The sequence below is a fragment of the Carcharodon carcharias genome, chromosome 18, assembly GCF_017639515.1.
Source record: "Carcharodon carcharias isolate sCarCar2 chromosome 18, sCarCar2.pri, whole genome shotgun sequence".
Lineage (NCBI taxonomy): Eukaryota > Metazoa > Chordata > Chondrichthyes > Lamniformes > Lamnidae > Carcharodon > Carcharodon carcharias.
The window spans coordinates 81095922-81121395 of record NC_054484.1 but is presented as its reverse complement, the minus strand read 5'-3'; the positions used below and the strand labels follow the sequence as shown (position 1 = coordinate 81121395).

Genomic DNA, 25474 nt, shown 5'->3' with positions numbered 1-25474 from the left:
GCCTCCAAACAGTAACCACACTAGGCCAAACTATTCAGGAAAAAGTACTGGAGGCCCATGAGAAATGTATGGCGATAATCATGGGTGATTTCAATCTACTTATACATTGGACAAATCAGATTGGCAAAGGTAGCCTGGATGATGAGTTCATCGTGTTTTTGGGATAGTTTCTTAAAGCATGCTTTAGAGTCAACCAGACAGCAAGTTATTCTAGATCTGGTAATGTGCGATGCAACAGGATTAATTAGTGACCTCATAGTGAAGGCGTCCCTAGTTAGGAGTGATCATAATATGATTGAATTTCATGTTCAGCTTGAGGGAGAGAAGAATGGATCCAAGACTAGTGTTTTAAACTTAATGTATAATGCTGCAAAGATGAGTGACAAGTCAGAAGATTGAACAGAATATGAAGAATAGCAAAGAATGACTAAAACATGAATAAAGAGGGAGTAGGAGAGAAAACTAGATAGACATATAAAAACAGAGTTTCTACGGGTATTTAAAAAGGAAAAAAAGTAAAGTGGGCATTGGTCCTCTAAAGAGTGAGGATGGGGGATTAATGGAAAGTAAGGAAATGGTGGATGAATTGAACAGATATTTTGCGTCTGTCTTTACTGCAGAGAATACACATAAAATTCCAGAAATAATTGTCAATCAGGAGGTGGAAGGGAGGGAGGAACTTAAAACAGTTACAATCACCAGGGAAAGGGTACTGAGAAAATTATTAGAATTAAAGGCTGACAAGTCCCCAGGTCCTGATGGACTTCATCCTAGGGTCTTAAAAGTTAAGTGGCTGCAGACATAGTAGATGCATTGGTTTTAATTTTCCAAAATTCCCTAGATTCTGCAAAGGCCCCATCAGATTGGGAAAAAGCAAATGTTCAAGAAAGGAGGGGGACATAAAGCAGGAAACTACAGGCCAGTTAGCTTAGCATCTGTCATAAGGAAAATGCTGGAATCTATTGTTAAGGAGGTTATAGTGGAGCACTTAGAAAATCTCAATACAGTCAGGCAGAGTCAACATGGATCTGTAAAAGGGAAATCATGTTTGACTAATTTATTGGAGTTCTTTGAAGAAGTAACAAGCAACATGGACAAAGGAGAACTTTTGGATGTACTTAGATTTCCAGAAGGCTTTTGACAAGGGGCCACGTAAAAGGTTACTGCACAAAATAAGAGGCCATGGTATAGGAGGTAACATTCTAGCATGGATAGAGGATTGACGAGCCAACAGGAAACGGTAGGCATAAATAGGTCATTTTTGGGATGGCAAGATGAGTGGAGCACGACAGGGATCAGTGCTAGGGCCTCAACTATTTACAATTTATGTGAATTGTATGAATGAAGGGACGATGTATGATTTCTAAATTTGCTGATGACACAAAGATAGGCAGGAATGTAAGTTGTGAAAAGGACATAAGTAGCCTATAAAGCATCATAAATGGGTTAAGTGGGTAAAAATTTGGCCTATGGAGTATGTGTGAAAATGTGAACTTGTCCACTTTGGCAGGAAGAATAGAAAAGCAGTGTATTATTTAAATTGAGAGAGACTGCAGAACTCTGCTGTAGAGAGGGATATTGTCAGTTATTGTAAGGAGAATGGAATATAGAATTAGAGCAATTTTGCTACAGTTGTACAGGATGTTAGTGAGACCACACCTAGAGTATTGTGTACAGTTTTGGTCTCATTTAAGGAAAGATGGAAATGCATTAGAAGCAGTTTGGAGAAGTTCACACGACTGATACCTGGGATGGAGGGTTATCTTATGGGGAAAGGTTGGACAAGCTGCGCCTGTGCCTATTGGAGTTTAGAAGAATTAGAGGTGATTTTATTGAAACATATAAGATCCTGAGGGGACATGACAGGGTGGATGCTGAGAGGATGTTTCTCCTTATGGGAGAGACGAGAACCAGGGACACAGTTTAAAAATACGAGGTCTCCCATTTAAGACTGAGATGAGGGGAATTTTTTTCTGCGGGTCGTGAATCTGAAGAACGTTCTTTCCCAGATCGCGGTGGAGTCTGGGTCAATGGATATTTTTAAGGCTGAGGTAGATAGATTTTTGACTAACAAGGGAGTCACAGGTTACTGGGAGTAGGCAGGAATGTGGAGTTGAGGCCACAACCAGAACCATGATCTTATTGAATGGCAGAGCAGGCTTGAGGGGCCTACACCTCCTAATTCATATGTTCATAAAGGACACTCAAGGAAAAACTGATACATTCCTAGGCGCTTATATTAACTGTTTTCATCCTGAATCTTCCGCCTGAATCTTAGAGCTCTGAAAGACTGGGATAAGGGAATTTGGATTTGCTGAGGTATTTAACTCTCAGACACGTCAATCAAAAAGATTAGAGAATACTCAAGACATACTGCTCTCAATACGCCCAGCTTGAGACACAAATCTTGATGACCTTGCAGACCCCTGTGTGAAACAATTGTGATTTATTTGTGCCTCTGCCACTCTGAATTCTGACTGAGCATAGAGTGATGTTTTGCGGGTTTAGTCAGTTAAGGGATGGCCTGTGTGCATGGCTGCTGCAGGGTCCCTGACTAAGAACAACTTAAAATAGAAAACTAATAGTGGCAGCAGAAATACTCTTCTGTGGATCAGTCTCTGACAACCTGTATTACAGGGTATTTTCACATTCTTCCTGGTGTATATCATTGTAAAGGATCTCGATTGGTTAACACTAGTGGGGCAACTGTGAGAAGAAATGCTTTATCTTGGGCAGAATGGTAGGCAGTGAGCTGGTGACTGAGATAGCCAGGATGACAGGTTTAAGCAGATGTTGCTTGTCATGAGATGGTCTGATTTCAGGATGTGGCTTAGATCTGGGTGGATTGTGTAATATGTCAAGAAGAGAATATAGTCGTGGTAGAAACAAGCAAGAATGCTCAAAATGGGGAGTGATAAGTCCGATGTTGGCAATCCTTGGCAAGCCCGTCAGCATCTGACACTAAATAGTTTAGATGGTGACTATTTGTCAGAGTCTGTATGGTATGAATAAGACAGTGCCTTTCTGAGGAAGGAAAAGTAGATATGACATGTACAGGCTGCCACCAACTGCTTGGTGATATGTTTAAAGCAAATTACAGGTTTTTGAATAACAGAGATACACTTGCCTAGTGCAACCTTCCCCGAATCTGGAGATTTTGGAAAATTAAAACCAATGCATCAACTATCTCACTAGACACTTTTTTTAAGACCCTCAGATGACGTCCGTCAGGACCTGAGCTCTTGTCAGCCCACAGCTCCAACAATTTATTCAGTACCGCTTCTCTGGTGACTGTAATTTTCCTGACTTCCTTCCCCATTTCCATTTCCTGGTATATAGCTGCTTCTGGGATGTTGCTTGTATCTCTAATAGTGAAAACTGCTGCAAAATACCTGTTCAATTCATCTGTCATCTCCTTGTTTTCCACTGTCATTTCTCCAGAGTCACTTTCTATAGGACCAACGCTCGCTTTGTTAACTTTTTAAAAAAATATTTATAAAAACTCTTACTATCTGTTTTTATATTTCTGGCTAGCTTTCATACTTTAATTTTTCCCTCCTTAGTAGTCTTTTAATTATTCTTTGCTATTCCTTATATTCTGTCAAATCTCCTGATCTGCAACCTGTCTTTGCACAATTATATGCTTTTTCTTTAAGTTTGATACGAGCTTTAACCTTCCTAGTTAACCACAGATGGTGTGTCCGTCCCTTGGACTTTTTCTTGTTGGAATGTATCTATTCTGTGCATTCTGAAATATCCCCTTAAATATTAGCCACTGCATCTCTATTGACCTATCCCTTAACCTAATTGGACAATTCACTTTAGCCAGTTCAGCTTTCATACCCTCATGATTGCCCTTATTTAAATTTTAAAACTTAGCCTCAGACCCACTCCTCTCTCTCTCAAGCTGAATGTAAAATTCAATCATTATGTTCGCTGCTACCTTGGAGTGCCTTCACTTTGAGATCATTAATTATTCCCAACTCATTGCATAACACCAGGTCCAGTATAGCCTGTTCTCTGGTAGGCTGCAGAACATGCTGTTCTAAAAAAACTATCCCGAAAACATTCAATGTACTCCTCATCTAGGCCATCTTTGCCCATCTGACTTTTCCAGCCTATGCCAATTAAAAGCTCTCATGATTATCGCTGTGTCTTTCTGACAAACTCCAATTATTTCTTCCTATATGCCCAAAAATACCATGTGGTTACTGTTAGGGGGCTGTACACAACTCCCACAAGTGACTTCTTGCCTTTACCATTTCTCATCTCTACCCAATCCTTTTCCACATCCTGGTTTCCTGAACTTAGATCAATTCTCTCTATTGTGCTAATACCATCATTAACTAACAGAGCCACACCTCCACCTTTTCCTCACTTTCTGCACTTCCTAAATACCTTAAACCCTTCAATATTCAGGTCTCAATCCATGCCCTCCTGCAGTCATGTCTCCTTAATGTCTATCAAATCGTAATTAATTATTTCTATATGTGCTCTCAGTTCATCTGATTTGTCTCGAATGCGATGTGCATTCAGATACGGAGCTTTTAGTTTTGTCCTTTTATTCTTTTTATAACGTCTAGTTTCATATGTTGATTTACTGTTAGATTTGTACTCTCTATACCTTCCCGTCATGGTCTGTTTTTCATTTCCCATAATAATACCTTTTTCTTTTGCCTTGTCTCTGCTCTTTGATTTACCACATCTTCACAAATTTAATCCCTTTCCCCCACTATTTAGTTTAAAACCCTCTCTACTTCCCTAGTTAGGGAACATCAGTCCCAACACTGTTCAGTTGTAGGCTAAACCAGCAGTACAGCCCCCACTTTCCCCAGTACTGGTGCCAGTGCCCCACAAACTGGAACCCATTTCTCCCACACCAGCCTTTGAGCCACACATTCACCTCCCAAACCTGATTTGGCCTATGCCAATTTGCATGTGGCTTAGGTAATAGTCTATAGATTATGACCTTTGAGGTTCTGCTTCTTAATTTGGTGCCTAGGTCCTCACTGACTATGCAGAACCTCCCTCTTTGTCCTGCCTATCTTGTTGCTACCTCCATGAACCATGACAACTTCCCTCTCCCACTGCAAGTTCATCTTTAGCCCTGAGCAGATGTCCCAAACCCTGGCACTGGGCAGGCAACACAGATGTCAGGACTCGCGCTCTTTGCTGCAGAGAATGATGTCAATCCCTTTGACTATTCTGTCTGCAACTACCACTACTTTCTGTTTTTCACCCCCAAATGAATGGCTTCCTGTACCACGGTGCCCTGCAGCCCCCACTCTAATCCATACAAGCTGAAAAAACCTCAAACCTGTTGGACAATTGCAAAAGCTGAGGCCCTTGCGCTCCTGCCCTCTGTGTCCCCTTACCTGCCTCACTTGCAACCGCACACTCCTGTCTCTGACCACTGACTGAATCAGAAGACCCTATCCTAAGATGTGTGACTGCCTCTTGGTACAAAGAATCCAGGTAACTTCCCCCCACCCCCCACCCGATGCATCGCAGTGTCTGTAATTCAGCCTCCAGCTCATGAACTCTGAGCTGAGCTGCTCAAACTTCAAACACTTACTGCAGACGTGCTTGCCCTGGATCAAACTGGCACCCAGGAGCTTCCACATGCTGCAGCTGTAATACGTCACCTGTCCTGGCATCCTTAATGTGTTGTAATTAACTATTGAATTATTTTATTCAATTATATATTTTTCTTTTGTTTTTATATATTTTATTAAACTTTACCACCAGCTGCTAGACTATTTTGAAATTTAGGATCAAAATAAACCTTGTTCACTTTCCAGATACTCGCAAATAAACTAGTTGCTTCTCCTGCAGCAAAGTATGACCACTTCCTGTAGGCTGAGAAAGTTAGAAAGCAGAAAGCAAAAAAAAGCACCTCTTTCCCTTCCTTCCCTAACTCCCTTAATTACCCAACTCCCAGCACTCTTTCTAAGTTGTACTTCTTGCAGTAAACCTTACCTAAAACCTTACCAGTTGAATTCCCAATTTGAACCGAATTCCCAAATATACTCACTCAGCCTCTGTCTCACTCAGGCTGAAGTATCCCATCACTGATCGTGTGCCTCTTATTGACCCATGTTCAAAATCTTTAGTAATGTACGTTAAGGAGATTTACGAGGATGTTGTCAGGACTGGAAAATTGCAGCTATGAGGAGAGATTGGATAGGCTGGAGTTGTTCTCCTTGGAACAGAGGAGGCTGAGGGGAGATTTGATTGAGATATACAAAATTGTGAGGGGCCTAGATAGAGTGGATGGGAAGGGCCTATTTACTTTAGCAGAGAGGTCAGTGACAAGGGGGCATGGATTTAAAGTGATTGGTAGAAAGATTAGAGCAGTGGTGAGGAAAAATGGTTTCACCCAGGGGGTTGTGAAGGTCTGGAACTCACTGCCTGAAAGGATGGTAGAGGCAGAAACCCTCAACTCATTTCAAAAGTGTCTGGATATGCACCTTAGATCCTGTAACCTGCAGGGCTGCAGACCAAATGCAAGAAAGTGGGATTAGGCTGGGTGGCTTGTTTTTCGGCCAGAGCAGATACGATGGGCCAAGTGGCTACTTTCTGTGCTATAAAGATTCCATGATTCTATATAGATGTGTGATTTCAAATTTTTCTTGACATTTTTTATTGCACACTAGCTGATTTACAATAGTACTTTGTAGTGTACATTGCTTGCAGCTTTAAAGCAGTATTTTGGACTGTACACTACTCGCTGCTTTAAAGCAGTATTTTGGAGTGTACACTAATCGCTGCTTTAAAACGGTACTTTGTGATGTACACTATTCGCTGCTTTAAAACAGTACTTTGCAGTGTACACTATTTGCTGCTTTAAAACAGTACTTTGTAGTGTACACTACTCACTGCTTCAAAACAGTACTTTGTAGTGTACACTATTCGCTGCTTTAAAATAGTACTTTGCAGTGTATACTATTTGCTGCTTTAAAACAGTACTTTGTAGTGTACACTAGCTGCTTTAAGACAGTTATCTGTAGTGTACACTACTCACTGATTTAAAACAGTACTTGGTAGTATTAGAGTAATCTTGGTGCTCTTTCCTGGACTCGAACTCAAGTTCTGTCGAAGGGTCATGAGGACTCGAAACGTCAACTCTTTTCTTCTCCGCCGATGCTGCCAGACCTGCTGAGTTTTTCCAGGTAATTCTGTTTTTGTTTTGGATTTCCAGCATCCGCAGTTTTTTTGTTTTTTTGTTTTTTTTTACTTGGTAGTATATATTACTTGCTGATTTAAAGCAGTATTTTGTAGTGTACACTACTCGCTGATTTACACAGTACTTTGTAGTGTACTCAACTGGCTGATTTAAAACAGTACTTCGGAGTGTACACTAATTGCTGATTTAAAACATTACTTGTAGTGTACACTACTCAATGATTTAAAGCAGCATTTTGTAGTATGTTGGAGTGTAACCTACTCAGCTTTAAAGCAGTATTTTGGAGTGTGCACTAGTGTATTTTGATTGTACACTAGTCGTTACATTAAAACGGTACTTTGTAGTGTACATTACTCACTGCTTTAAAACAGTACTTGGTAGTGTACACTACTCGAGCTTTAAAACAGTGTACACTAGCTGCTTTAAGACAGTTATTTGTAGTGTACACTGCTCACTGATTTAAAACAGTACTTGGTAGTATACATTACTTGCTGATTTAAAGCAATATTTTGTAGTGTACACTACTCGCTGATTTACACAGTACTTTGTAGTGTACTCAACTGGCTGATTTAAAACAGTACTTTGGAGTGTACACTACTCAATGATTTAAAGCAGCATTTTGTAGTATGTTGGAGTGTAACCTACTCAGCTTTAAAGCAGTATTTTGGAGTGTGCACTAGTGTATTTTGATTGTACACTAGTTGTTGCATTAAAACGGTACTTTGTAGTGTATACTACTCACTGCTTTAAAACAGTTGCTGAATTAAAATATTACTTGTAGTGTACACTACTCGATGATTTAAAACGGTACTTAGTAGTGAACACTTCTCGCTGATTTAAAACAGTGCTTTGCAGTGTACACTATTTGCTACTTTAAAACAGTACTTTCTAGTGTACACTAGTTGCTAATTTCAAACATTACTTGTAGTGTACACTACTCGATGATTTAAAGCAGCATTTGTAGTCTGTTGGAGTGTAACCTACTCAGCTTTAAAGCAGTATTTTGGAGTGTGCACTAGTGTATTTTGATTGTGCACTACTTGCTGCTTTAAAACAGTACTTCATAGTGTACTCAACTGGTAGCTTTAAAACTGTATTTTTCAATCACAATGTTTCTAATTTTAAAAAAATCCTTACAGTTTAATATTGTGGTTGGAACAGTAGATCACCTTTGCAGTGTTAGTGCAGTAGCCGATATGAATGCTTTAATTTGAAACCTTTCATCTGCAGAGTTTTGAAATATTCCATTCAGAATTGATTTTCACTGCTGTTCCAAAAGAAAGACTTACATTTCTAATGTCTTTTATGAGCTCAGGCTATCCTTTACAGCCAATGAAGCACTTTTGAAGTTACTGTAACGTCGTAAATACAGCAGCCAATTTGCATACAGCAAGCTTCCACAAACAGCAGTGGGTTAATGAACAAATAATCTGTTTTAGTGATGTTGGTTGGGGCATAAATATTGGCCAGGACACTAAGGAAATGTCTTCCGCTGCTCTTTGAATAGCACCACGGGATCATTTACATCCACTTGGGCAGACCAGGTCTCGTTTAATGACGCATCCAAAAGACAGTGCTTTCAGCAATGCAGAACACTCTCACTGGAGTGTGAGTCAAGATTTATGCTCAACTGTCAGGATTGGGACTTGAACCCACAACCTCCAGCTTTGAAACGAGTGTGCTACCCAATGAGCCACAGCTGACACTGCTGTAATGTTTTTAAACACTTACATCTTGCAAGCAGCCTCATTCCACCAGCCCCGTCAGTACTATCGAAGTTGCATTCTTTGGAAAAGATGAACCGTTTGCTCAGAATGATAGTCACTAAATCACAGTGTCACATGAAATTTGAATGTGTGCAGTGCTGATTGTCTGGATTTCTGCTGCTAGAGTAAAATGGCAGCTGTGTTATTGAGGAGAATGATTGTTGAAGCTGCTACTTGTGTGTGACCCTAAGTGAACCCCTGGCTAGAAATTTCATTAGACTTTATGCTCTGGTCACTTAAATTAGTCCATCCTCTATTTCCCTTTTCTGTAATTTGAAGGCTTGGATTTTTGCGTAGAGTACACTGTGCAACTGTGCGAGGGCAATAAAATCCAGCAATGATTTTTGGGTGGCATTGTATTACCGGAGCTTTATGTTAAACTCATATGATTGTATGAAAGGTCCACACATTTCATTTTGGCATTGACTGTGACTCTGACCATGTGTATTTGACATTGGGAAACTGTGCATTATCTAATATGTACATTTGATTGGTATTAAGGCTTCATATTTAAGGGTTCTGATTACAGATGCACTGCTTGAGAGTATGGTGGAGACAGGTTTAATCAAGGCATTCAAGAGGGAATTAGATTATTATCCGAGAAAGAAGAATGTGCGGGCTTAAGGGGAGAATGACACTAGATAAATTACTCTTTTGCAGAGCCAGCACAGACACAGCGGGTGAATGACCTTCTTCCGTGCTGCAACCATTCTGTGATTCAAATTGAATGTAATATTTTGCAGGGCAGAAGCACTTTGCTGTGTTTTATGAAATATGCAAAGCGGGTTGCACATTGCCAAATGAGCAGATTCTCTTTTCTGAAAGCTGCATTGGCTCCAGGTTAAATAATGCTTCAACTTTAAAATTCTCATCTTTGTTTCCAAATCCCTTCATGGCCTCATGCACCCTAGCTCTGTAACCTTCTCCAACCCTCCAATCCTCCAGGTTATTTGCATTCCTCCAAATCTGGTCTTTTGCACATTTCCGATTTTAGTTGCTCCTAATGGTTGCTGTGCCTTCAGCTGCCTGGGCCCTGAGTTCTGGAATACCCTCCATGCACCTCTTTTCCCCTCTTCCTCTCTTTCATCCTCTGAGGCATTCCTTAAAACCTGCTTCTTTCATCAAGCTTTCCTCATCTGCCATAGTACCTCCTTATGTGGCTCGGTGTCAAATCCTGTTTTCTAATCTGCCCAATTTTCTTTCTAATCTCTGACTCTGAATACGATTTCAGTAAAACTCCCATAGTCGGCATCCCTCACCCATCCCACATTGTATGTGGTTGAAGTAATCCTAGGAACCTCTTTTGTGTTGGGACCCTGTGGCTGTATGCAGCTGTATTTGCAGAGTTTAGCAATTAAGAAATCAGTGCAATTGTGGTTTTGCTTCCTTGACCTGTCGGGTGTAAATTTCTTCCTCCTCCTAAGGTAATGTACTTGGGTATGAGGGGCTGTCCTTTTTTGAAACATTATAATAGTAGCTTCACGAGGAAAATTTGGAGGAGATGAAAGGAGCCTGTCTTTTTAGTTACGTGCCATTGAACCGAAACACCACTATTGAGAAGTTTGAGCAATATGTAATGACAGGTGCTATAGCTATTCATCATAATGGCAAATTTAGACCAGGACATAAGAACATAAGGGCTAGGAGCAGGAGCAGGCAATTCAGCCCCACGAGCCTGCCCCGCCATTCAATACAATCATGGCTGATCTCATTTCGGCCTCAACTCCAATTTCCCGCCCTCTCCCCATAATCTTTCAACCTGTCACTAATTAAAAATCTGTCCATCTCCTCCTTAAATTTATTCAGTGTCCTGGCATCCATTGCACTCTGAGGTAGTGAATTCCACAGATTCACAACTCTTTGAGAAAAGTAATTCCTCCTCATCTCTGATTTAAATCTACTGCCCCTTAGTCTAAAACTATGGCCTCTCATTCTGGAATGCCCCGCAAGGGGAAACATCTGCTCCACATCTACTTTGTCTATCCCCTTTAGCATTGTATATACCTCAATTAGATTTCTTCTCATCCTCTCATAATGAGTATAGGCCTAAACTGCTCAATCTGTCCTCATAAGACAAGCCCCGCATCTCTGGAATCAATCAAGTGAACCTCATCTGAATCGCCTCCAATGCAACTACATCCTTCCTCAAGTAAGGGGACCAAAACTGTTCACAGTACTCCAGGTGCAGTCTCACCAATGCCTTGCACAGTTGCAATAACACTTCCCTATTTTTATACTCTATTCCTTTAGCAATAAATGCCAAAATTCCATTTTCCTTCCTTATTACCTGCTATACCTGCATATTAGCTTTCAGCAATTCATGCACGAGGACACCCAGATCCCTCTGCACTGAAGCATTCTGAAGTTTCTCTCCATTTAAATAATAAGTCGCCTTTTGATTCTTCCGACCAAAATGGATAACCTCACACTTATCTACGTTAAACTCCATCTGCCAAATTTTGGCCCATTCACCTAACCTGTCCATGTCCATTTGCAAAATTCTTATTTCTTCATTGCAACATACTTTCCCACCTATTTTGGTGTCACCTGCAAATTTAGTTATATAGTACCTCCTACCTCTGAATCCAAGTCATTAATATAGATTGTAAATAGTTAGGGCCCAAGGACTGAACCCTGTGGCACCCCACTAGTTACAGCTTGCCATCCAGAAAAAAGACTGATTTATCCTGACTCTCTGCTTTCTGTTGGTTAGCCAATCCTCTATCCAAGCTAATATATTACCCCTAACTCCATGTGACCTTACCTTGTGTATTAATCTTTTGTGTGGCACCTTATCAAAGGCCTTCTGGAAGTTCAGATATACTACATCTACAGTATCCCCATTATCCACTTTGCTTGTCACATCTTCAAAGAACTCTAGCAAATTAGTCAAACACAATTTACTTTTCATAAAACCATGCTGACTCTGATGGAGAGCATTTTAACTTTCCAAGTGCCTCATTACTACTTCCTTGATAATGGATTTCAACAATTTCCCAACGACAGACATTAAACTGGTCTATAGTTTCCTACTTTCTGCCTCCCTCCCTTTTTTGAATAAGGGCGTTATATTAGCATTTTTCCAATCCACTGGAACCTTTCCAGAATCCAGGGAATTTTGGAATATTATAGCCAATGCATCCACTATCTCCGCTACCACTTCCTTTAATGGGATGTAGGCCATCAGGTCCTGGGGACTTATCACCCTTTAATCCCAATAGTTTGCTCAGTACTTTTTCTCTAGTGATGGTGATTGTTCTAAGTTCCTCCTTCTCTATACTCTCTGCACTACCTGTTACTTTTGCGGTGGTAGTGGTGCCCTCCGCTGTGAAAACTGAGGCAAAATATTGATTAAGTGTCTCTGCCATTTCTGTATTCCCCACTATTAGCTCCCCAGTCTCATCCTCTAAGGGACCAATATTCACTTTAGCTACTCTCTTTCCTTTTATATACTTGAAGCTTTTGCTATCAGTTTTTACATTTTGCTCTAGTTTTCTTTCATAATTTACCTTTGCTCTTTTTCTTTTTTTTAGTAACCCTTTGTTAATCTTAAAAAGTTTCCCAATCTTCCAGCCTGCCACTGACCTTTGCAATTTGGTATGCCTTAGTTTTTGCCTTTATGTTATATTTAACTTCCTTGCTTAGTCATGGATGCTTTTCCCCCCTCTTACCATCTTTCTTCCTCTTTGGAATATATTTTAATTGGGAGGAATTGAATATCTCCTTACATATCTGCCATTGTTCATCAACTGTCCTACCTTGTAGTCTTCCTGTCCAGTCCATTAGGGCCAAATCTGCCCTCATGCCTATGTAGTTACCTTAGCTTAACTCCAGAACACTAATGTAGGATTCAAGTTTCTCACTCTAAAACTGAACTTGAAATTCTAGTATGCCAAGATCACTCTTCCCTAGAGGATCCTTTACTATGAGATCATTCATTAATCCCATCTCATTACACAAAACCAAATCCAGAATAGCCTGCTCCCTGGTTGGTTCCACAACATATTGCTCCAAGAAACAATCTCTAATACACGTTATGAACTCTCCCTCGAGGCTACCCTTGCCAAATTGATTAATCCAGTCTGAATGCATATTAAAATAGCCCATGCTTATTGCCGTGCCTTTTTTACATGCTCCCAGCATTTCCTGGTTCATACTGTGCCCTACTGCTGAACTACTGTTTGGAGACCTATAGTCCCACCAGGGACTTCTTTCCCTTGCTATTTCTTATTTCTACCCAGACTGACTCTATGTCTTGCTCTCCAGTGCCTATATTATTCCTCACTATTGCACTGATCTCTTCCTTTATTAATAAAGCTACACCACCTCCTTTTCTTTCCTGTCCATCCTTCCGAAACACTTGAGTACCCTTGGATATTCAACTCCCAAACCTGTTCTCTCTGTAACCGCGTCTCAGTAATTGCCATCAAATCATACCTATTTATCTCTATTTGTGTTGTTAACTCATTAGTTTTATTCCAAATGTTACGTGCATTCAGATACAAAGCCTTTAAGTTTGCCCTATTGTCAATTTTCCCTATTCTTATATGATTCTTTGTGCAATATGGCGTTCACACACACTGTCTCTTTCTTTCAGTTTTTGGTAACAACCAGCCACGTCACTAACCTGCACTCTTACCCTCTCCTTAAACTTTGATTTTTTATATTTTCATGCAACTGAACCCTCCCCCACCCCGCCAACTATTTCATTTAAAGCCCAATCTACGACCCTAGTTATGCGATTTGCCAGGACACTGGTCCCAGCATGATTCAAGTGGAGCCCGTCCGAACAGAAAAGCTCCCTCTTTCCCTTGTACTGGTGCCAATGTCCCATGAATTCGAACCCATTTATCTCAATCTTTGAGCCACGCATTTACCTCTTTAATCTTATTGAGCCTGTGCCAATTAGATCGTGGCTCAGGTAGGAGAGTATTACCTTTTTGGTTCTGCCTTTTAATTTAGCCCCTAGCTGCTCGTATTCCCTCTTTCCTTGTTCTAGCTATATCGTTGGTACCTACGTGGACCACGATAACTGGATCTTATCCCTCCCACTCCAAGTTCCTCTGTGGCCCAGATGAGATATCCTTAACCCTAGCACCCGGTGGGCAACACAGCCTTCAAAACTCTCGACCCTGGCTACAGAGAACAGTATTTATTCCCCTAACTATACTATCCCTGATTACGACTACATTTCTCTTTTCTCCCCCCACTTAAATGGCTCCCTGTATTACGGTGCTATGGGCGGTTTGCTCATCCTCCCTACAGTCCCCGCTCTCGGGGAGCAAGAATCTCGAACCTGTTGGATAAGGGTTGAGGTTCCTGTAGTGCTACTTCCTGGATCCCTCTATCTACCTCACTCATAGTCACACCCTCCTGTCCCTGACCGCTGGCTGAATTTAAGGTAGTTAATCTAAGGGGTGTGACTGTCTCCTGAAACACAATTTCCAGGTAACTCTCCCCCTCCCTGATGTGTCGCAGTGTCTGAAGCTCAGACTCCAGCTCATCAACTCTGAGCCGGAGATCCTTGAGCAACCAACATTTGCTACAGATGTGGTCACTAGGAACCACAATGGGGTCCACCAGCTACCACATCATGCAGCTACAACACATCACCTGACCCTGCATCTCTATTTTATTTAATTAGCTTTTCGATTTGTTTTTAAATTTCCTGCTGGTCTTTAGTTTATCAATCTGTAACATATTTCTCCTATTTACCTTTAATCTGAAAGCAAGTTAGAATAGAGATTCAAAATACACTTTTTAAAATCAACTGGAATTCGCTCTCTCTGCTGAGTTGAAGCTGAAGTGTTAGGCCTCCGATTCTGGGCCCCAGTAGTCACCTTTAATCTGAAATCAACTTAGAATAGGTAGTTCAAACTAGCTGTTACTTACTAACCAATGAACTTAAGGTTTTCCTGTGATGTCACTTTTTTTTCACTCGGCGACAGTGACTGCAAAGGACATTCTTCCCAGACTGCTTCACAGCGACGGTAACTGCAGAGCACACTCTTCCCAGACATCCATAACTCAGTCTCTGTTTTAAGTCATACTTTGTCATTTTTATCTAACGCTTTAATGTGATATTCGCATTTATAGCTAAGAAGCAACTTAGTAGAATAACTATCAGGATAGACTAAGGTTAGACCCCAGAAATGTCAAGGCTGAGAAGTGACCTAATGCAGTTCTTTAATTATGAAGGGGTTTGATAGGGTAAGGTAGAATAAAACATTATCACTTGAGGGGCTGTCTGAAACAAGGGCCTATAACTATAAGATAGTAATTAATAAATCCAACAGGGAACTCAAAAGAAAAGTCTTCACCTCGAGAGTGCTGAGAATATGGGCTTGTAACATGGAGTATTTGAGGTGAATGGCATAGTTCCCTTTAAAGGGAAGCCAGGTGCTTGAGGAAGAAAAGAGTAAAGATGTTGCTATGTCAGTCGCGTTAGATGATGTAAGATGGGAAAAGCGGAGTGTAGGAGAATCATTGCTGCAAAGTTCAGAGACACTTAAAAACTACAGCAGAAAGGTGTAATTACAATGTGGTAAAATGCCATTATAAATTGGGTCATAGGAGTTTATAATGGGGGAAAAGGTTGCTCCAAAACTGACATAGAAGACAATAGGAAGTATAGTTTTGTAGAGAAAGGATATGCAGCGACATGAGGTTTCTCATACGAGCATATAAAATAATCCAAACTGCACACTACATGATGGTATATCCTTCATGTATGGGAAAGGCAAGGCATCAGTGTGACCAGATCTAATTTCTAGTTTTAAAAATGTTTATTAAATTGCTGTTTGTTCACTTTCACCAACAGTGAGCATCAACAGCTGTAATTGTCACCACACCCTAGTCCTCACTGCTCTAAAGAATCTTGGAGTAATGGCAGTACAAAGCAAACTTACTGACCTATCCAGGTAACCGCGTTGAAAAGATGCACAACTTGTGACAAGAGTTGCTGATGTATTGAAATACTGAGTGAACCTCTGACCACATCACAGTTCTGCTCTCACTCTGAAGCCTCTTCTCATTTCTTCTAGATCCTTATAGATGTCGCTGGTTAGATTCCTGTACCTAAGAGCCCCACATTGATAAGTGGGGGACTCCCAATGAGAAATGTGGGTATTCAAATAGACTTATAAATTGAACTGGTAAAAATCAGCCTAGAGAAATGTAAAGTCCTTCATGTGCTGGGGGTGGGGTGGTACAGGGAAATGGGGGTATCGTCGCAGTTGTTACTGGACTAATCCAGAGACCTGAATGAATGACCCAGATACTGGAGTTCACCACAATGGCTGAAAAATTTAAATTCAATTAATGAAATAAACCTGGAATAAAAAGCTAGGATAAATCACGGTGACCATGAATGCGGGTGTGTTGTAAAAACTTATCTGATTCCCTTAAGGGAAGGAAATCTTCTGTCTTTACCTGGTCTGGCCTATAATTGACTCTAGAACCAAAGCAAGCCACTCAGCTGTATAGTTGGATGGACTATAGTTGGATGGACAATAATGCTAATCTCGGCAGCAACGCCCACATCCTGTGGATTAATAAAACAATATATTGAAATGATTACAACAATGCTCAGTGGCAGTGAGTAAAGCAAGTCAGCTGTTGGGATGTATTAAAAGGTCAAAATGGAGCTGAAATATTGAGGTAACCATGCCACTTTATAAGTTACTGTGCACACTTTTGGGCCCCCACAGTTCAAAAAAGATATTGCAGGAATTGAAAATGATCAGACAGCTACCAGAATGATTGAGGCGATGGTGTGATTGAATTATGAAGAGTAAGTTGGCTGTGTTCCCATTGTAAAAGAGAACGTTGAGGTAATGTGACATTTTTAGGATTCCAAAGGGACTAGAGTACAGAACACAACAAGTTATTTTAGTTTGTCCATTGCAGTGCGATCAGAGGACCCCTGTACCTGAGTGGCCAGTCTGTGGAATAGGGTCCCATGGAGATGGTAGAAGCAGATAGTATTGGTTCATTCAAATATAAACTAAATTTTCTACAAAAATAATATTTTGGGATCTTCTCCACTTCATCCTCCATAAACCTGAATTCATCCAAAACTCTGTTGCCTTTAGCTTAACTCACACCAAGCCCTGTTCACCCATCATCCCTCTTTGTGCTGACTTACATTTGGCTCCCAGCCCAGGAATACTTAAGTTTTGAAATTCTCATCTTTATTTGCAAAACCCTATGTAGTTTCAGCCTGCCCTGCCTTCAACCTCCTCTAATCCTAAAACCCTCTGAAATCTCTGCTCCTCCAATTTTGGCCTTTTGTGCCTCCCTGACTTCCATTGCTTCACCATTGGTGTCTGTGCTTTCAGTTGTCAAGGCCCTAAGCACTGGGATTTCCTCCCTAAGCATCTCCAACTCTCTATCTCTCCTTAAATACACCCCTTAAAATCTGCCTCTTTCACTAGACTTTTGTTCACCTGTCCTTGTGTCAAGTTTTGATTGATAATGTTCCTGTAAATTGTCTTAGGACATTTTATTAAGTCAAAGGCATTATACAAATATTGGGATACAGTATATAAGTAATTTAAAGCACCGCACGGTAAGTTTAGCATGCTTGGGAGGAACAGGTAACTAGAAATAAGGTTTCCAAAGCTGTTCACCAAAGGTGTTTTCTTCACCTCATCTCGGCTGTAGACTAATTCACAGGCATTGATTGCTATGATTAGTTAACAACTCCCTTATTATAGCATGTGGCTATCGGGATGGTAAAAGGCAAACTAGGTGAACCTTGGCTGTTCTTTCGATCTCAGTTTCTTGGTTCCTGGACATGTGCGCATCAATCATAGAATCATAGAATGATTGCAGTTCAAAGTGCTATCCAGATATTGTGCACTTTGCACTCCACTGATATTCAATTTAACTTTGAAAAATTCTTGTGATTGAGGATAGGTTTTGTTTGTTGGATTTATTCTACTATAGAATCTCTTTCTGTGGTAGTTTGGTAAGGTCACATTAAGCTCAGAAAAGCACTTGATTATGCTGTATTAATCTGATCCAGAGTAGGAGCAGTTGCAGCAATGGTGAGTTCATTGCTGAAATTTTTTGGAAAATGAATAACAGAACGTTTCTGTTTTCTAGGACAGTCCTTTGTTGAAGCTTCAGTGAATGAGATTCCCATTTAGATTGCAGGTAGTACTTTTATGAAAGTACACCAATGTGAGGCTGGGTTGAGAATGCTTAAACCTATTTGCATTCTGCTCCTTGTTCCTAACTGTTTTGGGTTAGGTCCGAACACAGACTCCAGAGATCGAAGGACCCTTGCACTTGTGTATTTCATGTGCCATGTGTTTTTAGGGCAATTCTTTAAAATAGTTTTCTTAAACTTAAGTAAAAAATAAAACTCCTGGAACATATTTGGGGTAAGTGTTTAATTTACTAAGTGCATAACCTTAAACCCTCTTGGTCAACTTTAAGTTCTTATTGATAGGGATATTGGTGTCTGGCTTGTCTGCTGAGTAAAGACTGTCCACTGTTAGTTTACAGCTTCAGAATTTAAATGCCATCTGCATGTTATTGGTTTAATTTTTACACTTACCCCTAGCTTTGATCTTTTTTCACCCATCTGAAAACAATGTTAGAAAGACTTGTACAATATGATGTAGACAGCCTGTCACTCCAAAGCAATAGAACAGCTGAGGTTTGGTTTTCTTTGCAGCTTCAGACGTTTTTGAGGTGAGCTTCGCCTGTTTTTTTTCTGTCAGTTCTTCCATGTCACCATCCCTCAAAAAATGACTCTGTTTATATTATCTGTTTGCAATAGTCTCTGCTATGATTATCAATGTCAGACCCTGCATCAGTCATCCTATGAAGAATAACAGGATGGGAAGTGGCTGTTCCAAGTCCAGACCGTCTCTGAAGAAGGAGGTGACTATTTTATATCTACTTAATAGTTACAATATGCATGAATGGGTCATTGATTTTAGGACTAGCTTTAACATGAAAGATTTTCTATATTGTCTTGCACTGTTATCAAGTGACGGGTTGTACGAACCATTTAAGACTTTGACCACATTTTGTTTTGTCACATTTCTTTATTGAAAAACTTAAGCATAATCACCTGAACGTGGTGATACAATGTAAGATCAAACAGCAACTGGGCAAAAATGAAATAATTGGACATATTCTTCAAAACCCTGAACACAGAAAAAAGATTCTTCGAATGAAGATGTTGGAAGCAAATAAATATCGACCAATTAGTTATTCATCAATGACAAAACTTAGGGTTAGCATAACATGAAGTAATCTTCACATTACCCTAACCGACAGTGCCTTCTGGGAGAATCTCTTGAGATATTTTGCTATCGTGCTGCCAGCTTAGCTCTTTCCACCTGCTTTGGATTGCTCACCTGTGATTCACAATAACTAAGTAATCTTTGTTTTCAGTGAGCTGTGCTTTATCTTTCTCTCAATAATGTTTCACACTTGATTTTATTGGGTTGTTTCTGATTCACAAGTATTAACATCTTTCCCAGGGGTTTGTTCAGTGGGTACATGAAAAGTGTTAGCTGAGATGGCACCTGTGCCATTTTATCAATTTTGATCGATCATTCCTGTCACAGTTCAACCACTTAAATTATTATAAAGTTTGTCATTTTCATTTCGATGCTGCTCAATATATTGTTGTGATAAAAACAAAAAACTACGGATGCTGGAAATCCAAAACAAAAACAGAATTACCTGGAAAAACTCAGCAGGTCTGGCAGCATCGGTGGAGAAGAAAAGAGTTGACGTTTCAAGTCCTCATGACCCTTCAACAGAACTGAGTGAATATAAGGAGAGGGGTGAAATATAAGCTGGTTTAAGGTTGGGGGTGGGGTAGAAGTTTGGGGGGGGGTGGTGTGTGGTTGTAGGGACAAGCAAGCAGTGATAGGAGCAGATAATCAAAAGATGTCACAGACATACGAACAAAGAAGTGTTGAAGGTGGTGATATTATCTAAACGAATGTGCTAATTAAGAATGGAAGGCAGGACACTCAAGGTACAGCTCTAGTGGGGGTGGGGTGGAAAGACTAGCAGGGCATACAAGATTTAAAAATAATGGAAGTAGGTGGGAAAAGAAAAATCTATATAACTTATTGGAAAAAAACAAAAGGAAGGGGGAAGAAATGGAAAGTGGGTGGGGATGGAGGAGGGTGTTCAAGATCTAAAGTTGTTGAATTCAGTAATAAAAACAAAAAACTGCGGATGCTGGAAATCCAAAACAAAAAGAATTACCTGGAAAAGCTCAGCAGGTCTGGCAGCATCGGCAGAAAGGAAAAGAGTTGACATTTCGAGTCCTCATGACCCTTCAACAGAACTGATTTTTCTTTACAAGGAGAGGGGTGAAATATAGGCTGGTTTAAGGTGGGGGGAGGTGGAGGGGGGAGAGAAGTGGAGGGGGTTGGTGTGGTTGTAGGGACAAGCAAGCAGTGATTGGAGCAGATAATCAAAATATGTCACAGACAAAAGAACAAAAGAACACAGGTGTTGAAGTTGGTGATATATATCTAAACGAATGTGCTAATTAAGAATGGATGGTAGGGCACTCAAGGTATAGCTCTAGTGGGGGTGGGGGGGGCATAAAAGATTTAAAAATAATGGAAATAGGTGGGAAAAGAAAAACCTATATAAATTATTGGAAAAAACAAAAGAAAGGGAGAAGAAACAGAAAGGGGGTGGGGATGGAGGAGGGAGCTCAAGACCTAAAGTTGTTGAATTCAATATTCAGTCTGGAAGGCTGTAAAGTGCCTAGTTGGAAGATGAGGTGCTGTTCCTCCAGTTTGCGTTGGGCTTCACTGGAACAATGCAGCAAGCCAAGGACAGACATGTGGGCACCTTCAACACTTCTGTTTTTGTTTTGTAATATATTGTTGTGAGTTGTTGAGAATACCTATCAACTTTGGCTTGGTGGTAGCACTTTCACCCCTGAGTCAAGAGGTCATAGGTTCGAACCCCACTACCGACCTTGAACCCCATAACCTCGGCTGACGTTTGAGTGTAGTACTGAGGGAGTGCTGCATGGTTGCAGGTGCTGTTTTTCAGATGAGATGTTACATCAAGGCCCTGTCTGCCACCTCAGGCAAGAGAGCGCATGGCACTATTCAAATTCAGACACCAAAAGATGAACTGTGGTGTGTTACTGTTTTGTGAAACCTTGTTTTGCATCAGTTGGCTGCTGCATTTTCCTACATTACAGTAGGAATTACATTTCAAAAGGCTGTGAAGCAAACATGATATTCCAAGGATGTAAAGGGTGTCCTACATATGTAAGCTCCTTTAATGCAAGGCAGTGTTGAAGACGTCTATGGATGCTTAAGCACTGAAACTGGATGTTCCAATGACATTGGAAGAGATTGCTGTCCTTCACCGGTGTAGAACAGGACTTGTGTATAGCCAGATGCATCCCAGTTTCATTGTAAGACAGCACGTTGTCAACAATAGTGTTTGGCATTTTTATGCCTCTTGGTTCTTGCTTCATCTGCCCTGAGGTCTACATGTTTTTCCCCATTTTTCTAAAGAAGTTATTTTTTCAACCAAGAAACCGGAAGAAGAGAGCAGTAGATTTCCATGTGATCATGTGAGGGTGGGAGAAAATTGGACTCTAGTCCCTTGTTGCATTCTCTTTGAATTCTTTGTAGGCCATTGTCCTTTTCTCCACCCGTTAACACTGACTCTGTCCCCCACCCCGGTTCATGCAGTCTGACCCTGTCCCCCCCATTTACGCAGTCTGACCCTGTCTCTCCCGCCCCCACCCCGTTCACTCTGTCCGACTCTGTCTCTCCCTGCTCTTTTTTTTTCATTCACAGGATGTGGGTGTCGCTAGCCAGGTCAGCATTTATTGTCCATCCCTAGTTGCCCTTGAGAAGGTGGTGGTGAGCTACCTTCTTGAACCGCTGCAGCCATGTGGTGTTGGTACACCCACAGTGCTGTTAGGGAGGGAGTGCCAGGATTTTGACCCAGCGACAGTGAAGGAACAGCAATATATTTCCAAGTCAGGGCGGTGAGTGGTTTGGAGGGGAACTTCCAGGTGATTGTGCTCCCATGTGTCTGTTGCCCTTGTCCTTCTAGATGGTAGTGGTTATGGATTTGGAAGGTGCTGTCTAAGAAGCCTTGGTGCATTCTTGCAGTGCATCTTTTTCTTTAAAAAAAACTCCTAGGTTAACATTGAAATGCACAGATAATGCCATGCCCTTCTATTTTGTAGAAGAAAACAATCACTCTTGAGATATATGATTCTAACAACCTGCTTGAAATTGGTAAATGGTCCAAGTGGTAGACAAACTGGGTTGTGAGATGTTCTGCGGCTCCTGGACCCAGTCTGCCATTTCTGATGGTGTGTTGAACTATTTCTCTCTTTGGATAAGAAATAAAGGCCCTAAGAGGGACTTTTCAATATCTTCAGCAATTAAAAGAGCGTCGCACGGCTTATGCCAGGAATCTTGGTGACAAATTTTTAATGCACCTTAATGACCTGGCCTTGTTACTGGTACAATGTGGAGGCTGCTTCCATTCGATGTAGATGGTCAAAAGTCATCAACAATGTTTGTTAAGTAATTCAGCTTTATATAGTTTTCAATTTTTCTTTTTTCTATCTATAGTTAGATGTTGCCTTAAATATGTTGAGCATACTGAACCTTGGGACCTATAACTGGAACCAGTACTTCCCTCTAAATTTAAATAGTCCTTTCCTCATGCTATTTTCTTCCTCTGCCTCTGCATGTGTCTGAACTGATAATCCCCCTGAACCATTCCTTAGAGTGTCATTTTCACTCAGGAGTATTTTCTAGAGAAACTGAGGATTGTTACTTTGCTATTTATCTAGATGCTGAGCGGCCAACAGCAATTTTCGATGAAGTGCTTGTTACAGAGCACAAGACGACTGTGTAATGTTACACTCGACCAGCATTGGAAGGGAGTGGACAATCCAATGGAGGTGTGTATGTAGTATTTAGAGTTTTCATAATTAAGCATTTTTCTCAAAAGAGTGGCAAACAGGACTGTGGTATATTGTGTGTATTACTTAGTGCTGTGTATGTGTGCTTTGTAAATGGGGGAAGTAATGCACTCTTACTGTGTAAACCCACTTTACTTTTGTGACAACATTTTACTAAATCAGAGTTGTTTATTCTTTGGATAGTTTATAGGACAACAGAAATATTAAACGTGCAACATGAGCTAACAATAAATATCACGTGGCGATGCATTGACTTAGGTTAAGGAAAGGAAAATGTCCAAAATCTGACTAATAGCACAGGGTTGCAGGAAGCATATTCAGCAATATCAAGAGTGTGACAAGGAAGAAAACTTAATCGAAATGTCAAAATTGCAACACTGTGACAGGCTGTTTGATCCAAACCGCTTACGTTAGTGTTCATCCTACTCTGATGTGCACACCCTGTTTCCTTATCCCTTTATCCCATCTTCCTCGAATCATCTATCTAAATATTGACCTGGTCTCTGCTTCAATCACTAACTCAGCTCATGTGTTCCCCAGCCTCACAACTCTCCCTGTAGAAAGGTTTCTTCTACTTCTACATCTTAGATTTAATCTTCATTCTATACCTCAATCACTGATTCTATCTACTCTTTCATCCCTTCATCATTTTAAACACTTTGCAATCAACTCATAATCCCTTTAATAAAACAGCCAATTAGTCCATTATGTCTGTGCCAGTTCTTCACTGGAGCAATCCAAAACCAATCCCAGTACTCCACGCTCTCCTCATAGCCATGTATTTCCCTGCACTTGGTCTGGCCTTCACGGCTTCCCATAGCAAAGCCTTCATGCTCCCTAAAACCCTCTGCATCAACACATTTCCCCTTGTCTCTCTCCACTTTTGTTTCATAATTTTAAATTAATGGCCCCTCAACATCTCTTTCCCAACTAAAGGAAATGTTTTCTCTTTCACCTCTTTTAAGCTCATCATAATTTTAAGAACTATTAATTATTACCTCCCCTTTTCCTGCTCTAATGAAAGTGGTCCATGGAAATAGAAGAACACACAGAATATCGAAAGCAGCAAACATCTAATAGCTTTCTCCACTCTGAAGAATAGCTTTCTCCACCCACAATCCCTTACATTTAGTAAATAAAGTACTCTGACACCTCGCAGCCCTGAAGAACTAATCATTACCCACCTCAGCTTTTCTACTTTGGCACTTTCATTCCTGAAACAGAAAATCATGGATTCAAACCCCGTTCCAGAAACTTGAGCAAATTATGCAGACTGACCATTTCAATGCAGTACCAAGGAGTTGCTGCATTTTCAGAGGTGCTATCCTTTGGATGAAATATTATCTCCTAAAAGCTGAAATGGCTATTTGTGTCATGTGTAGGATAGCATGTTACCAGCCTGACAATTGCTTTTTAATTGTTGTATATCATATTGATGACCCCATGGAATCTCATCATAATCTTTCTAAATAAACTAAGTAGTGGGGGCAAGGGATCAAATTTGGTAAGATATGGTAACTCAAAGAGTAGGGACAAGACAAGAGAGAGAGGCATTAATATGGGAAATGATAAACAGACTGTGACAAGAAGGGATAGAGGGTACAGATCTAAGAATAAATCAGCAGGCAAGGCTAGAGGTTACAAAAATAATAAAAGGACAAAACTAAAGGTTCTGTATCTGAATGCATATAACAAAATAGATGAACTGACAGCACAAATAGAAATAAATAAGCACAATCTGATAGCCATTACAGAGACATGGCTGCAGGATGATAGATTGCGACCTGAAAATTGAAGGGTACATGACATTTAGGAAAGACAGGAAACTAGGGAAGGGTGAAGGAGTGGCTCTGTTAATTAACGATGGTATTAGCACAATAGAGAGAAATGACCTAAGTTCAGGATGTAGAAACCAGGATGTAGAATCACTTTGGGTAGGGATGAGAAATGATAAAGGCAAGAAGTCACTTGTGAGAGTGGTTTACAGGCTCCCTAACAGTACTTACACGGCAGAACAGGATATAAAGGAAGAAGTAATGGGAGCTTGTCAGGAAGCTTGTCAGGTAATCATGGGGGATTTAATCTACGCATAGACTAGAAAAATCAGATGTGCGAAGATAGCCTGGATGAAGAATTCATAGAATGTTTTTGGGATAGTTTCTCAGAACAGCACATTCTGGCACCAAACAGAAAGCAGGCTATATTAGACCTGGTATTGTGCAACTAGGTAGGATTAATTAATGACCTCATAGTGCAGGCGCCCCTAGGTAAATGATCATAATGTGATTGGTTTTAACATTCAGTTTGAGGGAGAGAAGAATGGGTAGTACTTTAAACTTAAATAAGGGCAATTATGAAAGCAGAGGTAGCTAAAGTGAACTGGCAAATTAGGTTAAGGGATAGGTCAACAGAGATGCAGTGGCAGACATTTAAGTGGATATTTCAGAATACACATAATAGACACATTCCAACGAGAACAAAAAATTCCAAGGGGAGGACCCACCATCTGTGATTAACTAAATAAGTTAAAGATTGTATCAAACTTAAAGAAAAAGCATA

At 40.5% G+C, this 25474-nt stretch overlaps 1 protein-coding gene across 8 annotated transcripts in view; it reads left to right on the top strand.

The window, feature by feature from the left end:
* Positions 1-25474, top strand: part of akap11 (A kinase (PRKA) anchor protein 11) — a 147691-nt gene that overhangs the window by 30620 nt on the left and 91597 nt on the right. For 7 of the 8 annotated variants that reach the window (XM_041211492.1, XM_041211493.1, XM_041211494.1 and 4 more), the window contains 2 exons: positions 18743-18846; positions 22784-22894. In XM_041211492.1, coding sequence (XP_041067426.1) covers positions 18751-18846; positions 22784-22894 — 207 coding nt within the window. In that variant the 5' untranslated portion in view covers positions 18743-18750. Of the gene's footprint in view, positions 1-15788; positions 15873-15995; positions 16074-18742; positions 18847-22783; positions 22895-25474 lie in introns of those variants that run through there. The other variant, XM_041211490.1, reaches the window with a different exon arrangement.